The sequence below is a fragment of the Eubalaena glacialis genome, chromosome 8, assembly GCF_028564815.1.
Source record: "Eubalaena glacialis isolate mEubGla1 chromosome 8, mEubGla1.1.hap2.+ XY, whole genome shotgun sequence".
Lineage (NCBI taxonomy): Eukaryota > Metazoa > Chordata > Mammalia > Artiodactyla > Balaenidae > Eubalaena > Eubalaena glacialis.
This window is the reverse complement of record NC_083723.1, coordinates 93,360,844-93,378,780: the sequence shown is the minus strand read 5'-3', so window position 1 is coordinate 93,378,780 and position 17,937 is coordinate 93,360,844. Positions and strand designations below refer to the sequence as shown.

Sequence of the window (17,937 nt, the reverse complement as noted above, 5' to 3'; positions counted from 1 at the left end):
CACCACGAAAGTCACCTTCCCCCGCTGGATGGGCCAGCTGCCAACTGTGACCGGGAACTTGGTTAGAGAGTAAAAGGTTCTTTGTCAGGAATGTGGAAATTGTGACATTAGGGACTAGCCTGAGCTAGAGGATAAAACTTCAATGAAATTTGCAAGTTCATTTTGGTTTATATACCTGTCGGAGCTGAGACATTAAATGCAGACGGCTTTTAATCTAGGTATTTTAAACACTACTTGATACCATGGGCTAGTGTCACTCAACAGAGAGTACTTCAAGGACAGAGCTATCTCTGAACCAGAATAAGACCCCAGGAAGGCAGATTCAGCCCAGAGCATTGGGGACGGGGTGATTTCCTTTTGTTTCAACATTCACGTTTGACAGAACTGGCTTTTCTCTTCGCCCCTGCTGGAGAGCTAATAACTTCCTTCAGGCCCACCTTACCCCAGGCCTCCTCACAGGCCCGTGCAGCTGACTTGATATGCAGATAGACCCGCGTGCTTTATTTACATTTATTTTTGTCAGTCATGCGCGATCAAGACAGAGAGACATCCTAAGTAATCAAACACAGGAACGGGTCAGGTAGGTGAGCTTGACAAAAAACAACATGGAAGAAATAACCACAGAGCATAGGCTGCAATTCAGTTTTAGAGCAAGTCACGGGCAACACAAAAAGAAGATTACAACCAATCCCTCTCCTGTCTCAGACAGTGCCATTTGTTCCTGAGATTTCTAAAGATGCGTTCAATTCTTGCACACATCTGAGAGTTCTACAACTGTGGCTAACATTGAAAATAAATAATCCAAATCAGCTTGGCCATATTAACTGTGAAATCCACTTTACTAGTGAGATAGAATTTACTTCAAGCCATATAGGTCAATAGCCTTGGAGAGGGAATTCCAAAGATGAAGGCCCTTCATAGAAAATGCTCAGCCTTCAGACCTGTGTAGTTCTAAATCAGAGCGCTTAGCACCTCCAAGCTCTCCAGCTGCTGTGAGGGCAAACCCAGGAAAGAGGTGGTCATTGGATATAACCTAAATCCCCTCTTTGCTGCCTCTCCTCAACCCCTGAAACAGGATGCTGTTGAGGTCTGCTACCTTGATTCCCCCTGAAAGCAAAGAGGCAACTCATGAGGTATGGAAGCCTGGAGGGAACAAAGGCAAGTGTGAACGTGTGTGAGCTCATACTTTGGCATGATGAAAAGTAGGTACTCTTCAAAAGGTCTGCTCTGTGGCAGAGGGGCTCGTTACTGAGAGCAGAGCTGCACTGCCCACACAAAGGCAAGAGGGGAGGGAAGGGGCTCAGTGAAGTTAGAATACAGACAATATGGAACCAGAGATCATTGAATCTTAAAAATCTGTTGGCTACTAGCAGAGCCATTTAAAGATAATGGTAAGAGCAAAGAATGGACCTGGCTGGAAACTGTTTTCCTGTTTACTGTCTGCAGGCAGCTTCTGGAAATTTTAGTTGAAAACATTTTTTTTAATGTTTATCAGTCAAAATGAAAATGAGGCTGTGGTAGGCAAAATAATGCCCCGCCCCCCACCAAGACATCTACATCCTAATTCCAGGAACCTGTGAATTTCTTAGGTTCCATGGCAAAGGAGAATTAAGGATGTAGATGGAATTAAGGTTGATAATTAGCTGCACCTAAAATACAGATTATTCTGGATTATCCTAATGGATATATCATCCAGTATAATCACAAGGATCCTTATAAGTGGAAGAGGGAGGCAGAAGAGGTCAGAGTGATGTGAGAAGGTCTTGACCCACTGTTGCTGGCTTTGAAGACAGAGGGAGAAGGCCACAAGCCAAGGACTGTGGGAGGTTTCTAGAAGCTGGTATAGGTAAGAAAACAGATTTCCCCCTAGTGCCTCCAGAAGAGAACACAGCCCTGTAGACACCCTGATTTTACTTCACTGAGACCCGTGATGAGCATATGAAAGACAATTTTATATTGTTTTAAGCTACTGAGTTCATGGTAATTGATTAGAACAGCAACAGGAAACTAATACAGAAACCAACAGTCAGCTTGACATGTAAATGTGTAGTTTTTACATTATACTTTGTCTGGGGTGATGATGGCCAGGAAATCGACAAACCCTCTGAGGAAAAAAATGGAATTTGTTGTCTAAGTGGAAGGCATGCTACTCTTTCTGCTTAGTTGGCTAGCTAGCATCCTGGTTTCATCTCCTGCATTTTATGTGGTAGCCTGCTGGGAATGAGAACAACATTTGGCACTTATTATCCCAGGAGAACTAATTTCCAACACATAGTTGATCCAAACACTACTAGGTTGACCTAAAGGATGACATATTAAGCAATCAGCTGTATAGCTAAATTCTATTTGACCAAAAAATGGGACAGCCACCTTCACCTGTCATCTTGGGTCTTCTGAATACTTGAAGCCCAGCTGTTGCAAAATATTTCTCTGCACTTCCAGGGAAAAAAAAGAAAAAAAAAAGATGATCTTGCTTTACTTTGATATTCAGGATGAGATTAAGGAATGTATAATGGCTGTGCCACCTTTAAGGCCATTCCAAAAAAAAAAAATAATCAGTGTTATGGTTAGAAAGAATTTCAAGACGTGGAAAGCTGGGTTTCCAAATCACCAACACATTCACCAATTTTCAATGAGAATTGAAAACTAAATTAACTTCGGTTGAGGAGGTGAGAATGGAGACCAAATATACAACATGACCCTGCTTTTCTTTTAAATTGAACAACTCTTCATGTGATATATAAACTAAAAAATTTAGGATTTGATCCATCTCTGTGACATCTTACATTTTTAAATGATGCACTGTTGACAGTGCCTGGCACAAAGCTATTCATTAACTACTAGCATCCTTTGATAGAACGACTCTACTTGAGTTATTAGGAAAGGCTGGAGGGAGGCCTTCCTGGCCTCAGGTGGGATTTGTTGAAGACATTAGCTCTTTTACTTGCACCCAAATGGTTCTTACTACTGGTGGCCCCATTATATTTTTCAACAAGTGGCTAATGAGAATGAACTCCTGCCAACTGAACTTAAGGATTGAGGAGGAGCAAGTGGGCGAGCCCTGGGGCGTGGTCTCCTGAATGAGCAAGCACATTTTCAACATAATTGGCTGCCTAATCGCGTGTGGCAAACTTGGCTGATGTATCTGGATGTGTAAGCAATTATGCTTCCGCTAAAAGCCTTGGTTGGTAATGCTTTTGTTCTCCATTTCTTACAACTGAACTAACCGAGGGAAGAAATTGGTGTGGAAATGGTTTTCAATATATTTTGTTTTGCTTTTTAACTTTTCTTTTCAAAACATTTTTCAATTAAGTTAGCCAACTGATCCAAGGTTTATTGTACCTCCAGACACCACATAAAATAGATAACAAGGAGAAAAGAAACACAGTGGATAATAAAAGAAATTTTAGTAATAAAACATCCTTTGATAAAAAAGCCGAAGTGTTTGCATTAAACCACATCGTTTAAATGTGATTCACTGTACTGAGTACCTCTCGGTACTAGCCACAGAGTTAGTATTGAGTATTGATAACAAGTAAGACAAGGGGTCCCTGACTTCAAGACACATCACTTCAAGCAGGCCTTTGACAGGTAGTGGCTTAATGTCCGAGTCACCTGAAGTTGCAAGGGATGAGACTCTTGATCTCCAAAAGAACAATAACCATAAACCACAGGCTCCAAGTATGTCCTATCACAGCCTCCACTAAGATTTCCACAGCCCAGCTAACACACCGTGTTGCTGATTTCAAAAGTAGTACCCAGTGATTCACTGGGGGCCAAAAAAACAAAAAAATTATAGTCGTGTTATGGCCTTAACTCATTTGAGAAATCAAGCAGACCACAAAGAAATACACAAACTTGAAAACAGCCATGTCTGTTACAGAAATATGGAATTTAGGTCTCTAAAAACACTTGTTCTTGCAATCACTTCCTGCAAATATTGCACGTAATGTTTCTGTAATCCAGGTAACTTTAGCACTTCAGAATTTCAATGTCAATGAGAATTTATCACTCCCTCATTAAATTGTCTCCATGTGCAAAACCGAAGTCACACTTCACATGTAAGCAGTTGTGGAAAAATTAAAGGTCTACATTTGAATCCCAGCTTTTTTGTTAATTCTGCAACATTAGTGATGGCACTGTACCGCTTTCCAACTCTGTTTCCCCATATGATAAATGGGGAAATTTCACATACTGCAGACTGTTTATGAACGTCAAATAAGATGACATATGAGAATTTGCCTAGGATAGTGCCTGGGCAGAGACTCTTTTAAGACCTGCACCTGAGAGAGGACCCTTCAGACATCTAGCTTTGAAAACCAACGGGTCTGGCATCCCTAGACCCATAGTGACCTGAGACAGCTCTTGAAGAGCTCACGCTCGATTGCAGACTCACCTGCTCCAGGGCCCAGCGCAGAAGTGGCTGAAGGAGAGGCGTCCAGACGGAAGGAGGGTCATTTGCTGGTCTTGCACCATCGGCCTGAGGGGCAGGCCTCTGGTTTGGCAGACATCTGGAGGCCTGCGGCGATGCTCTCCTGGAGGAGGCCGGTGGGGAGGAGGCCGGCGGCCCGGCGCCATCTTCAAGCACTCCCTCTGCCTTGCTCCAGCAAGAGGAGACAGGCTTTTCTTTTCTTTTTTTTAAATTCTAGCCTTTATTGAAAGGGTTGAAGTACGTACTGACAGTAAGATTTTCAAAATACATTTGTAAACTCTGTCAAGGAGACTTTTAAGTAGCTTTCCATGGCAATGGAGGGTTCGTATTGAAGATGATTGTATTAATTCCTCTGGTGTTCAGCATCTTCAAAATAAGATTCAGCCCTCTTGGGAATTGACTTGATGCAAAGGCAGACGATGCCCAAGAAGTTTTCCTTATTTGTCTCTCATACCAGACCTTGTATCCCTGCGAGCGTGAGAAGTCTGATGGGGCAGGGAGGCAGGCAGAGCTCTGGAGGCAAGAGCTGATAAGCCCCACGGCAAAGAATTCTGGGACTCCTCCGCCTGCTGGTCTAGAAAGTGGATTAAGCACTGATTGCTCTCAGCTGTGTTCAGGAACCGGCTTTCTTTTCCTTTCCACAATCAGCTCCTCCATTAGGAATCTCTGTTTTAGAGAATTTCTCCAATCTCCAGTGTGCTCTAATAGGATGTTCATGTTGAAGTCTTCATCAAGAGATTGGTAAAGAGATATTTGGGGGAGACAACTATTGCCTCTTTGGGGGCGGGGAGGTTGCTGCCTTCTCAACAGAAGCCTAGGAAGCGGGGCGGGGTGGGGGGTGCTTCAGGAAGACCGTGCCAAGAACTTTTAAATGTGTTCCCTGAAATTGGGAGACCAAAAGGTCTGGTGCCTGACTCACACTTGAGAAACGTAATGCTAACTGGACTCAAGCCTGACTCCCAGATGGGAGAGCCAGAAGCTAGAGAAGGGCTAACTGCTTTGCTGGAAAACTTGGGGTGGACCTGCCAACCTGTGTTGCTGGGGAAATGGCTATGAGAATGTTCCCATAGGCAGAACTTGGGCTACAAAGGCAAGAAGCCAGCGTGGAGGTTGGGGTCCTGCCTGACCACAGCAGTCAGAAGCTGGAAGGGTACAGCACCCAGGCTTGGTGGAAGAAACAGAAAGCAACCACTTAGACACACTTTTGCTTGTTTGTTTTTGAAAGGAACTACAGAAGGGAGGTTCCCCCCAAAGGGTCTCCCTCCGCACAAAAAAGTCAACTTTAAACATCAGGTAGGTCCAGAACAAGCCCCGAAAGCAAATAAGAACTGCAGCTTCAACCCTTTCACCAAGCCCTCCCACACCCACTGCCAGCCACTCATCACCCTGCCCATTGTGACCCTGCTGACCAGACAATGCAGCTGTGAGTGGGGAGATGGGCAGGGCGACAAAGCAAAAGCGGGTAACCATGGTCCCCATAGCCTGGCTCCAACCTGAAGCAAATCTGAGTTAGAGTTGGGTAGAGGGTGTCACCCAAAGTCCAGGTCAGAGTTTCGACTAAAACATGGCACTGTGTTCTAAATGTCCTATTAGGGCATTTTGTGATGTCAAGTGACAGTACAAATGTTTATTACCCAAAAGTGAGCTGATACACCATGGGACCTGCCCAAGTTCTAATCTGGCACAGCAGATTGCCCTGTTAAATAAACCTTAGAAAGGCAGTAAGAGACCAAAGTGAATTACCTTTTGATTATATTCTCTGAGTTATCCTTGTTCAACAGTTAGTCACCCAAGTCAGAAATCTGGGAACCATCCCAAACTCCTTTCTTTTTCTCATCTTCCACATTCACGCTATCAAGCAAAAACATAGATTTTACTTGAAAAATATGTTTTAGCTTATTCCCTCGTCTTCATCTCAAACTCTGTCCTAGTTGAGGCCTTCATCAAATTCACCTGGACTATTGCACGTTGCCTCAACTGGCTCCTAGCCGTTGATCTCAGCCTATGTGCCCATTAAACATGCTTTGACTCTAGTGTCTGATACATAATAAATGGTCAATCTATGTAAGCTATTATTCTAATCAGTTACTGTTATTCATCCTTCAAGATTTGCCTCAACTGTCATCTGCAAGAAACCCAAACAATGCCCACTGATCTCTTCTATCAACCCACTCTGTGCATACCTCTACATTGGTTGTAATCTCAATTTATGTATCTGTGTCTCTCACAATGAACTCTAAATTCTTCAAGGCAAGGACTCTTCAGTTTTGTAACACTGGCTCCTAGCTTCTCTGTTATACAGTAGATGCTCAATGAAAGTTCCCTGGACTGAATTAAATCCTCCATGTTAAGAATAAAGTTAAAGAATAAAGTCATAAATTTATTTTTCAAATCACTTATTCTGCATTTATGGTTCCCAACATTTAATTATCTATGCAGGTAGACTAGAAGCCATTTAGTAAAGCTTATGAGGGCACCTGGGGCACACTTTGCTATCGCCCGTTGTTGTGAATGCCGCATCATATAGGGCCTTTTACCATTGTCATGGTCTTTGGCTAAATGTCATTCAGGTGTCACTGAGGTAGGGAAATTACTCCCTCCTTCCCCCCTCTGCCCTGATAAGGTGGTATATTATAACGAAAGTAAGTCTTAAATTCTGCCCCAAGTACAAACCTTTATTAAGCAAACAAACACAGCAATATTCTCTAACCAATTCCTGTCAAGTCAGGGAGGTCCCCACTCTCTTCCCTTTTAGGCACTCTGGCAAGAGTCGGGCATTACAGATGTTAGAGGAGTGAGAGGTTAACCGTCTATCTGAATCAGGTAAGAGAACCTTCTGGCAAGTAGTGGAACACAGAACCAAATGGACTTGGTGCCAACCTGAGATGCTGCACTGCTAGCCTGCCAGACCGTTATATCCTGTTCCTACAAGAGCAGAAGGGCCGGCACATTTTCCCCAACCAATCAGAAATCTTTAATTCTACTCATTCTACTAATAAAGTAAATTCTTCATGTCCATTTTGCTAATTAGCAAACCTTCTGGGTGGATGTAGATAAAGATGTTTCAAGTGTTTGCCAAAACCACCTCTGGAGAGTAGACTCCTGATTACCTTCTTTTCAATGTTAACTGGTCATCTTTGGAGTAGGGTAACTGAATAAGGAACTTAACATATTATCTGATACCAAGAATTCAGTATAAAATTAATTTACACACACACATTATAAGCCATATTATCTACACTAGAGAATTTTAGAATAAATTATAGATAATATAATTGAAATGTAGCAAGAAAAGTCTTAAAATATTAATTTTGGTCTGCAGCTTGTTGTTACACTTCTCTTTTCCTCTACTCAACCAGAGGAACCCATACTGCCTGGGGTAGAGTTAGAATTGCTTTGGCAGCAATTACAAAGAGAAAGAAAGAGTTAATGTTTTATGTTGGCTTCCCATCTGGACTCTTGAAAACTGAAAGGGAAAGCCCAGCTAAGCACAGTAGGTGTAGGTCATAGCAATAGATTGGAAAGATAATTATAGGCTGAGGTCAGTGGACCACCCCCCTCCATCACCTGGGGGAAGAATGAGGTGACGACACTGCATTTTCTTCATCTGAATTTCCATTGGTATTCTTTTTTCTTTATATTAAGGTCTTTTCTGAATCAATTGGTAAATCTGGCACCCATCTGTCAGCTGACAGGCAACCCAAGAGTTGGATTTATTGAATGAGACCAAACCACAGAGAATTGAAAAGAAAAAGGAGACCAATGGAGGAGAAAGTGAATAACTTATCGATATTGAAGAGTCAAATCCTATGCAAAGAAGTTTCTGGTGAATATATTTAAAATGTGATCTATTTCTTCACCCCCCTAATAGCAATAGCAACAATGATACGACTAACACTTAACGGAGCAATTCCTACGTGTCGGGCACTTGCGTGAAGTACTTACGATTATTTTATTCTCAGTAGGATGCAAGCTCATTAAGCGTGGGGCTCTCTGTTGGTCTCTGTCCACTGCTATGCTCTCCAGGGCCTAGAACAGGGTCTGGTTTGTCATCGACACCAAGTAAATATTTGTTGAGTGAATGAATGAATTGAGTTAATCAGTTTTCCCTGAGAAGACCTGTGAGGTGGGTATAATTACCACCCTCATCCTGCAGCTCAGGAACCTGAACCCTTGGACTACAAAGCCCTCCGGCTTCTGCTGATGGATTCAGAATCTACTCAGACCAGCCAGTGATGATTTTTTCCTCCTGCTTTCATTTTCTGCCCCACTTCTTTATTTAGTTCTTTCTCTCCCTACAGCACTTTCAACGCAATGCACAGCCAGCGACTATGACCTACAGCTGTACAGCCAATTAGTGGTGAAGGAGCTTAGAAACCAATTCTTTACGATTCCCAGTCCTCTAGTCTCCTCATTCCAAGCCAGCTTCCCCCAATCAGAACAAATGACTCGTTATTTACTGAAGTTAGATATTGATTGATTAGCTCTTGAAAGCTGCACACCTTTGCTTTTTTTAAAAAAAATCTTTTCAAAAAATGATTACTTAGGTCATGATTACTAAATTCAATCATCAGGTTTACCTTTTTTGACAGTGATTTAGATGACATAGAAGCTGAAAGGGACCTTCAAGGATGTTGGTGAAACACCCTGTTTTTCTAAACAGATGAGTAAACCATGACACAAATGGTGAAGTAATCTGTTCAAGGCAACCTACTGAGTCAGTGGAAGAATCACAGGTAGAAGCCAAGTCTTCAGAGACCTAGTCCAGTGCCTTCTACACCATGTGCTAGGCTGGCTTCCTCATCACAGGGTCATATTTGATGTATTTGATTCAATTACATGCCAATTTTAGAATAGAACATGTTAAGTTGGATGAGACCAATGATTTTTTTCTACCCATTATGTTTCTTCAAAAAGTGGCAACAGGACAAATTATGTGGGCGTTTGCTACTTACCCCATAGGCCTGGAATGTCCTTGAAGTTCCCCCGTTACATTTATCTGTACTGCTATTTAGGATTTTGTGATTGTTTCTTGTAAGCTTGTACACAATTCCTAAGTCCTAGAGCAGACTCTCATCCAACAGTTCTGTACCCTACTAGAAATTTAATCCCCAGAGAGGGATGAAGAAATGTATGAGGTCCTTATAACATCAACTCCTTTTGGGGAAGGGGACAGGGAGGTGGGTGGAAAGAAGTTTAACTCCTGAATATAAATAACACATTTGGGCGATAACATTGAGAGTCACGATGAAATCGAACGTCTCATCTAGAATCTTTCAAGGGGATAAATCCTTGCTAAACTTTTACCTTGACCCTGCCCAGTTGACTTGAAGAACCCATGTCCCCGTGGAAGAATGGTAAGGAGGTAGAAAGTTCTACTCTGAGGGCTTACCAAGCACAGAGATCAATATTTACAGCTTTATGTCTAACCAAAATTCACCAAATGTAATATTCTCACCGATGACACTTTCCACTTAACCTGTTTTAGCACCAAAGGTCCCAGCTTGGAATTATTCCCAACTCCTACATCTTATCCACCAATAACCCTCCCAGATTTTGGCCCACAGTGTGAATACTTCTCAGATCTCATTGCCAGTGTGGGACCAAACAAGGATTGGCAAATCAGTGGACCTCATGTCCTACTCCCTTTCCTATTCTCATGGCAGAAGTCACTAGTAGATGATGGCACATCTGCTGGTAGTGAAGATATGGCCTTCACTACTTCACTATGCTATCCATTGTCAGGTATTTATTGAAACTCTATTTAATGTGTCAGGCAGTCCAGGTAGCCACCACATATCAGTGAGAGTTGGCAAATTACCTGAAACCAGTTCTCCATTTCAGGCCCAGATCCTATATTCGCCCCCAGTCCCCTTGGTGTTAAGGAGTAACGCACCCCAGCTGGTTAGCTTCCTTCAGTGTCCTCTCTTTCCAATGGGCTGGACTCCGAAGTCTCTTGCACCAAAACAGATGCTGTTACAGATCAGTCAGGAAAATTTCCAATTATTCAATACTGTCAGTGTTTCCCTAAAAGTCAAAAGGTGAGTGGGAGGTTTCTGTGGGCCTGTGGAAAAGTAGTGCTTATTGACATAAAATCCACCTTTTGAACTCAGTCACTGTGAGCACGAAAGCCTCCTAATGGGCTTCAATATCATTGCTTACCAGAGACCTGAATTACAGAAAAATGAATTCTCTTTTGTTCAAGCCATAATTTCTGAGTTTGCGGGCATGTAATATAAAAACTTTCTGCTCCTGATTTTGATTAGGTTCCTTGGAAATAAACCTGATACGTCATTTAACTTCTGCTAAGGTGACTGAAGCCTCTTTTTAGATGCCTGATCTCAATGTGACTATCTCTCAAATTTTATGTATCATATGTGCTCTTCAAATGACCTAATAATTTTTCCAAATGCTAGAAATAACAATTGTAGTTCCAGAACATCCCCCTTAGAAAATTAGGAGAGTCATAATTATCTGCCCAAGACAGCTCCTTCAGCAAAATGACAACTACTGACACATACATTATTCAATAATAACAGCTTTAAATTTATGCAGGGAAGAATATTAATGAAATATTTCCATTTTATGGTGGAGACTACTATAAGGTTATTTCTAAAATGAGGGGAAAATGAAAGGTGAAATAAATATTGCCAATAACAAACAGAACTGATTTTGCATCAGAATGAGTGTTAAATCGACATTCAACAGTGGCAAATAAGGGGAACATCCATGAGAACCAGGTGTCAGGAACTGGAGACAACCGAGATATGGAATTATTTCATGAGGTTCACACGGCTTTTCATGGCTATTGGGAAACCAGTTTGATCCGTAAAATGATTTTAAAATTTATTTAATTCTTAGGAATTTTATTCCTTTTTATTAATTTTTGAGCTCATCTCTACTACCAAAGAGGTCAAAACTAAATAAATGCATGGCATAGGTAGCAAGCTTTTGCTGTTATTCTAAGACTTTTAACATCTAGGTCTAATATCTCCAGATGAAATATTTCTATTGAGGTTCTGTTGATTTGGTTTCTTGTGGATTAGCTGTCCAGAACTCCCTTCTCTGATGAAGGGCACTGGGTAGAACACTTAAATGTTTGTGCAGAGTTCAAGTCCAAGGACTCTCAGCTTGGTGCTCACCCAAATTTTGCTTAGAGTTGAATACTTAGCTTCCATTCCTTCTGCCCCGGGAAATGGTTAGAATCTGACTTGCCACCTGTTTTTCTATTCTATTTAGATTCTAAGTTGCCACCTTTTTTGTTTTTCTTTTAACTTTTTAAAAGTTCACAATAATTTAGTAACCAGCGTCTTTACAAAGCAGCTGAAACCTCCATTGACCCAACACAATATATGTGGGCAACACGGTGTTTTAGAGGGTGACATGAGTTTGAACACAGGTTTAAGTACAGAATGTCTGCCAAATCAGTTTTATTTGTTTCTTAAGTTGCTAGTTTTAATCTCTAAATTGCTCTCCCTATACTAAAGCATAGAGAGTTGCAGGACTGGGTTCACATCTTGTTATGTAGCCTTTAATGAGTTAACAAAATACACTGGATGGGGGCAAGTTGGTATTCATTTACTTTCAACTAATCGACAGTGAAAAATGAATCCCAAGGTTCAAAAAAATTAATCTCATGGTCACATTTCTTTTAAAAAATTTTTTTATCCTATGGAAAGCTCTTTAGTCAAGGTACTCTTTCACTGGATGACAGAAAATATTAAATTATACATAAAGTAAAAATATACTCAACGTATTCATTTTCATTTTACTTCTGATTACAACAGATTTAGGAATATTTATTGAAGTTCAAGAAAAAGGCAAACTTTCCTGCTGCAGAGGCCCTAGCTTGCCTGTTTTGGCCACTTAGAAAGGTATGGGTCTGATCCCTAGAGGAGTAAGAAGGATTCCGTCAGAAAGCTACTTACACTCTCCCTGTACATTCTCCTAGACCATGGTGGGATGCCATGGGTGTGACTGACACTGGAGGAGGCAAAAAAGAAAGGATAAAGTCAAAAAGTTAAAAAGAGTAAATTTATCACGTTTCCTCCCTTTTTTTTAAGATTCAGAATTTACGACGTCAAATTCTATTAGAATAAAAAACGTGAAACCACGAGACGATTATGTGAGGAAGCCAATTTGAACCTGAAGATAGTTTTTAATGGAATGCATTTGACAAGCAGCCCCCACTTTTATTGACTGAACTTGAGTATGGTTTGGTTTATGAATCCCCAATTCCTAAGAAAATGATTTAAACAAATCGTGGGACATGTGTACACAAATTTATGACTTGGCTCTGGCAGGGAAGATGGTCTCTCCGAACGAATAAAACCCTATGGGTTATAAATGGGTCCAAAAGTATTAGATTTTTTATTTATACTTCAGAAAGGTAATCAAGTGAATGAAATGGTTTCATATACATTTTTACATCCAACAGCAGTGACACACTGTTCATACATTAATTCTATAGGAAAATGTACATCCTTTTCTTTTTTTTTTTTTGGCTAAGTAAGATTCGCCAAGTGTTCATGGACAAAAAACCCTTTCATTGCAACCTGAACTAGTGAAATAACAAGGGTAAGCCATGTTCCTTTCAACAGCTTTATGGCATTAATAAAGCTATTGTCCGAATGCATGTTAATATTGGCATATGTAGGATGAAGTCTCACAAATTCCCCAAAATGTGAATGTCCAATTTGAAAACTTTACACAATAGTCTAATGGATTTTGTGACTGAATCTGCCCAGGGATGTTAAAGTCCAGGATGGTTTATTTTAAGTGTACTTCTGTAGCTCTATTCCTAGCTGACTATTCTTCGATTCCCTAATCACAAAGAAATGCATTCTCATGAAGTTAAGCAGTTGTAGACACAGGATGCTGAAGACATTTTCTCCATATCAGATTTATCTAAAGAAAACCCAGTTAGTGGTAATTCTACCAAATACTTGTAACATTCACATGAAATTTTAATTGATTTTCAAACAGTACAACTGTGCCATGAATCCAACCACATAGAATATAAGCCTTAAACCCACTAGGTTTAAGCAATTGTGTCTTTGTAGACTAAAACTATGTAAAATAAAATCTGATAACTCCCTGGTGTTAGAGGTAGACAGTTTTCTTTCAAATCCTAGGTTTGGTCCTTTATTTTATTCAGCAGTGAAAGCCATGAATACAGAACGAATAACAGCTGTTACAATTTTCAACCATGACTTCTAACGTCAGAGAATTCAAAGTATGAACATAGTACACAGTAATGAAAAGTATCAAAAATTAGTTTACCTCAAAAAAGATAAATAAAACAGGTATATTCCACCAATACATAAACAGATGTTTGTGCTACAGTTAAAATTTGCTGTATACAAAAGATCATAGTCCCCATAATCAGCTTATGATAGAAGCAAGAATACATGAGCCATTTAATTGTCAGACATTATGCTTTATAAGGTATGCACAGAAGTTCAAGCAATAAATACATACATTAGTTCAAAGCCTTACAATAGCTACGCAAAGCAGATGCAGAAAAGCAATTTGCTATTACTAGCAAGCAATGATATAAGAGTAAAAATTCATGAAATGCATTAAAGCAACATTTTTCTTAGAAAAAGTCTGGTCATTTATGGGTCCACCAACATTTTTACATAATATGCACAATTATCAAAATACAGACCAAGCATTTCAGAAAACTCCAAAAAACCTAAAATCTATTTTCAAAGCAATTGCAGTTTTGGAGGTTTTTCTGGTATAATGTGCAAGCAGCTATTTTTTAAAATTGTATTCATATAAAACCCATGCAAAACTCTACAGGTATATGCATTCTGTGGCTGAGACTTCCTTTCAAAAGTTTGGTAACTGAGGTATGCATACTTTAGCATTGTAGTCTTAGGCCACCCTCCTGATGGTACAGCTCTCACGATTACTTTCAGTCCATCAAAGCCTTTGAACATGCACCTGAAAGACCCATTTTCCCTTCAGATAGTCCTTCCAGTAGGATCCTAGATGACTGAAAACCATCCTTCCCAATCCCAATCTTTCTTTTGATACCATATCGTAAACTTCCCATTCACTGATCATGACCCAAAGACAAACAGAATGAAAAGTAGCAGTTACTGTGACGTTCTCACATTTCATGCAATCTGCCATAATTGTTCTAAATTTTTTTCTTTTTTTTTCTTTTTTTTCTTTTTTTTTTTTTTTTGCAGAGGTAGAAGCTTTCAGAAAGCCTTTTGGGTAAGTGGGAAAACCCTTTTGAAAGCCGTTATGTCGTTTTATTTGGTGTGATAGATGACTGGGTATCTCTCTAACTCTATTTGCTGACTTCAGCAAAGAATAAATGATGAGCTTAGTTTGCAAGAACCAGCTCCATTGCATGGAACTGGTACATACGTTAAGCTCTAGCAGCCACCTTCTGTCGAAACTGTTTGTAAAGCAATAACCATCATCAGGTTATGAGGTCCCTTGGTTGGGGGAAAAGTGTTATCCAGACTTGGCACAGCACATGAAAAGCAACACGTAAAGTTTCTAGGTTTTAAGCAAACATCTGACTATGCTATTTTCAACTACACCATAACGCGTTATCCTAGTTTTGGGGTTTGGAGTCGTCTCGAAAACCAGCATTCCAACAATTTGGCCTGTGCAAGTCTTTGAAAGGGAGTGTATTGTTAGTGTTAATATCCCGTATCGGCAGAGGCAGAATTATATGTAACTTTGGTTTGACTGAAAATAAATACCATGGACTACAATTGCTATAATCTTTGCTTTCAGTGTAAAAACTCAGCTAGATCACTTTAAAATCAATATGAAATTAATTTTTGGCTTTACTAGACCTTTTATGTTTGGTTCCTACTTTTTGTTTTTTTCATTATAACTTAAGACTATAAAAAAGAGTACACAACAAAGATTCAGACCATACAAGACATCTTCTAACAACATGTATTCACCACCGAAAATAAGTGACTGGATGGGGAAAACAAAAACACAATGTCCTATATATATAACAATATGCAATCTGCATTTGCATCAAGTACATAATCGTTTTGGTCAGTGATCCACATTTGTTGCGTTCTAGCATATCATAACTTCCACTGCAGATTTTGTCCTCACCTCTGTCTTTAATGAAAGCAAATCTTCATTGCATTTAGATGGACTTTTGGCCTCAGAAGATTACTCTGTGTCTAAATTAGGTTTTTACTTGTGGTTTTTGTCATATTTGATTCTTGCTTTAGGGCTAAATGAAAAGATCCCAGAGGTCATCAGAAAACAGCAGGTAGTTCATGGAAAAGGTTCCTTTGTACTAATTGAAGTTACAGAAGGCTGACCAAAGCATGTGGCTGCTTCTGTCCTTGAGCTCTTGGCCATGGTTAGAGTTGGCTTTGGTTTGCAGCTGTAGCCTTTGACTGTGTTTGCAGGTAGACAAAGCTTTATCACAAGGAGGTAAAGAGTACAGTTGTAAGATCTATGCAGATATGCAAATGTTTCTATGGTGCTTGCACAGATAATGTTAGCTTAGGATTGCACTTTACATCTTAACACTAACAGCACAGACTGGAAGCCTAAGGTTTTAGATGGTTGCAACAGTCTAATTACTGTGTTTTGTAATAACTAACTTATGTCATTTACAGTTGGTGGCACCAACATAAAAAACTAATGTTCTGTTGTTTAAAATTCAGCTAGATACAAGCAGTGACACTAATTTCTGATACTACTCCTGTGCAAATTAAAAACAATAGCAACAAGTTGAACTTGACCAGCAATTGTTTCTAACATTACAACTACTGAATGCTGGAAAATTCACATTAATGAAACTAACACTATTTTTGGCAGTATATGAGGCGCGTTTGCTTTCTACAGGACGTGTATCCTCATATTCAGTCATTTCATGAACGCTTAAGAGCCACATTTTTTAAATGGGCAAAGCCATTATAGAAAGAACAGTTCTTTTTTTTTTTTTCAGGAAAATCAGTTTTTGTCTTTTTTTTCTAAAAAAAAAAAAAAAAAGAGAGAGAAGAAAACAAGCAATTTGCCTGTTGGTACTGAATCCCAAAGGGCTGGCTTCATAAGTTCCTTTAGGGCTGTCTCCTTTATCCATGCTTAATAAATAGTCACAGTAAAAATTTGTCAAATATTCATGGTTGTGGAGTGGTTATGAAGGTCAGTGATATGTCCCTTCACGCTGAGGTTTCACAAGTCAGTTCTCATTCCAGATCTTCAGATAAAGGCTCTTCTTCAATCTCTCTGTCATCTTCTAGTTCTGGACTGTGATTTGCTGTTGTCACTAAGGACATTGGGCAGTCTTCATCCTCGGCAATCACTGGCTCTTCCTTGACGTGAATTGAATGTCTGAAAAACACGTAGAGGCACCAAAGTTTTACTAAGTGACCAAGAAACAAAACTTGACCAACCTTGGGTGGGGGAAGGAAGGATTGGGAGGTTGGGATTTAGCAGATGCAAATACAGAATGGATGAACAACAAGGTCCTACTGTATAGCACAGGGAACTATAGTCAGTATCCTGTGATAAACCATAATGGAAAAGAATATGAAAAAGAATACATATATATATATATGTATAACTGAGTCACTTTGCTGTACAGCAGAAATTAACACAACATTATCAATCAACTATACTTCAATCAAATTAAAAAAAAAAACAAAACTTGACCAACCTTGTGACGAGGAGGCCAACTGAAAGAAGGGAAGAAAACACAGCACTGTCTCTTAAAAACTGCATCTGATTGATCGCATGAGCTGGTTGGAGACATGATACGTCACAGAAGAATTGTGCAGGTAGGGATTCAGAGTAATATGAGCATGGACTCCCACATGCGTGCTGTTTAGGTAAAACATCCGTTCTCCGCATTCTTTCAGAATGAAATGTTTTGTTAGTATTTGTTCTAACACCATAATCAGAGAGCGACGGTAAAGGAATATTAAACAATTAATTGTCAAACAGAAATACTTTTTCCCTTTCAGTTTTTCCTAGCAATGCCTTTAATATCTGTTACTTCTAAGTATTTCAGACTGAGCCGAACAGCTTTTATTTCTATTTTTTTTAACTCTCCAGTATGAATTCGATTGTGGTGTTGATTGAAACAAATACTAACAAATTTCAGAAAATAACTGGAGCTAAAGCGTCTTCATTAACAGGATGCCAGTAACTATTTTCAAGCATGTATTTATGTGTTTGTGTGTGTACATACATTATATAATTAAAATTTTGTCATGAATATACCAGCCAGAGCAATTTAATTATAGAAAATTAACCAACTTATATGCTGAAGTTTATTACCCCTCCAACCTCAAAATATATTAGAAAGGTCACTGTGATCTAAGAAAAGCTATGAGGGTTCACAGGTAACACCTGGTGGAAAAATATTATATATAAATAATCAAAATTTTTCATCCCTTTACCCCCGAAGCAAGAGAAGACCTGCTTTTTTATCTTGTTAATAGAAACCGCAATCTCTCATTAATATGCAGGGCTAGTGAGCTGCTTCTCAAGAGGAA

General features: G+C 39.6%; 1 protein-coding gene across 1 annotated transcript in view; it reads right to left on the bottom strand.

Annotated features, from left to right (window-relative positions):
* Nucleotides 1-16,626: 16,626 nt before the first annotated feature.
* The window catches only part of FOXP2 (forkhead box P2), a 253,343-nt gene continuing 252,032 nt past the window's right edge, over nt 16,627-17,937 (bottom strand). The window contains exon 18 of the mRNA XM_061197955.1: nt 16,627-16,771. Coding sequence (XP_061053938.1) covers nt 16,627-16,771 — 145 coding nt within the window. The remainder of the gene's footprint in view (nt 16,772-17,937) is intronic.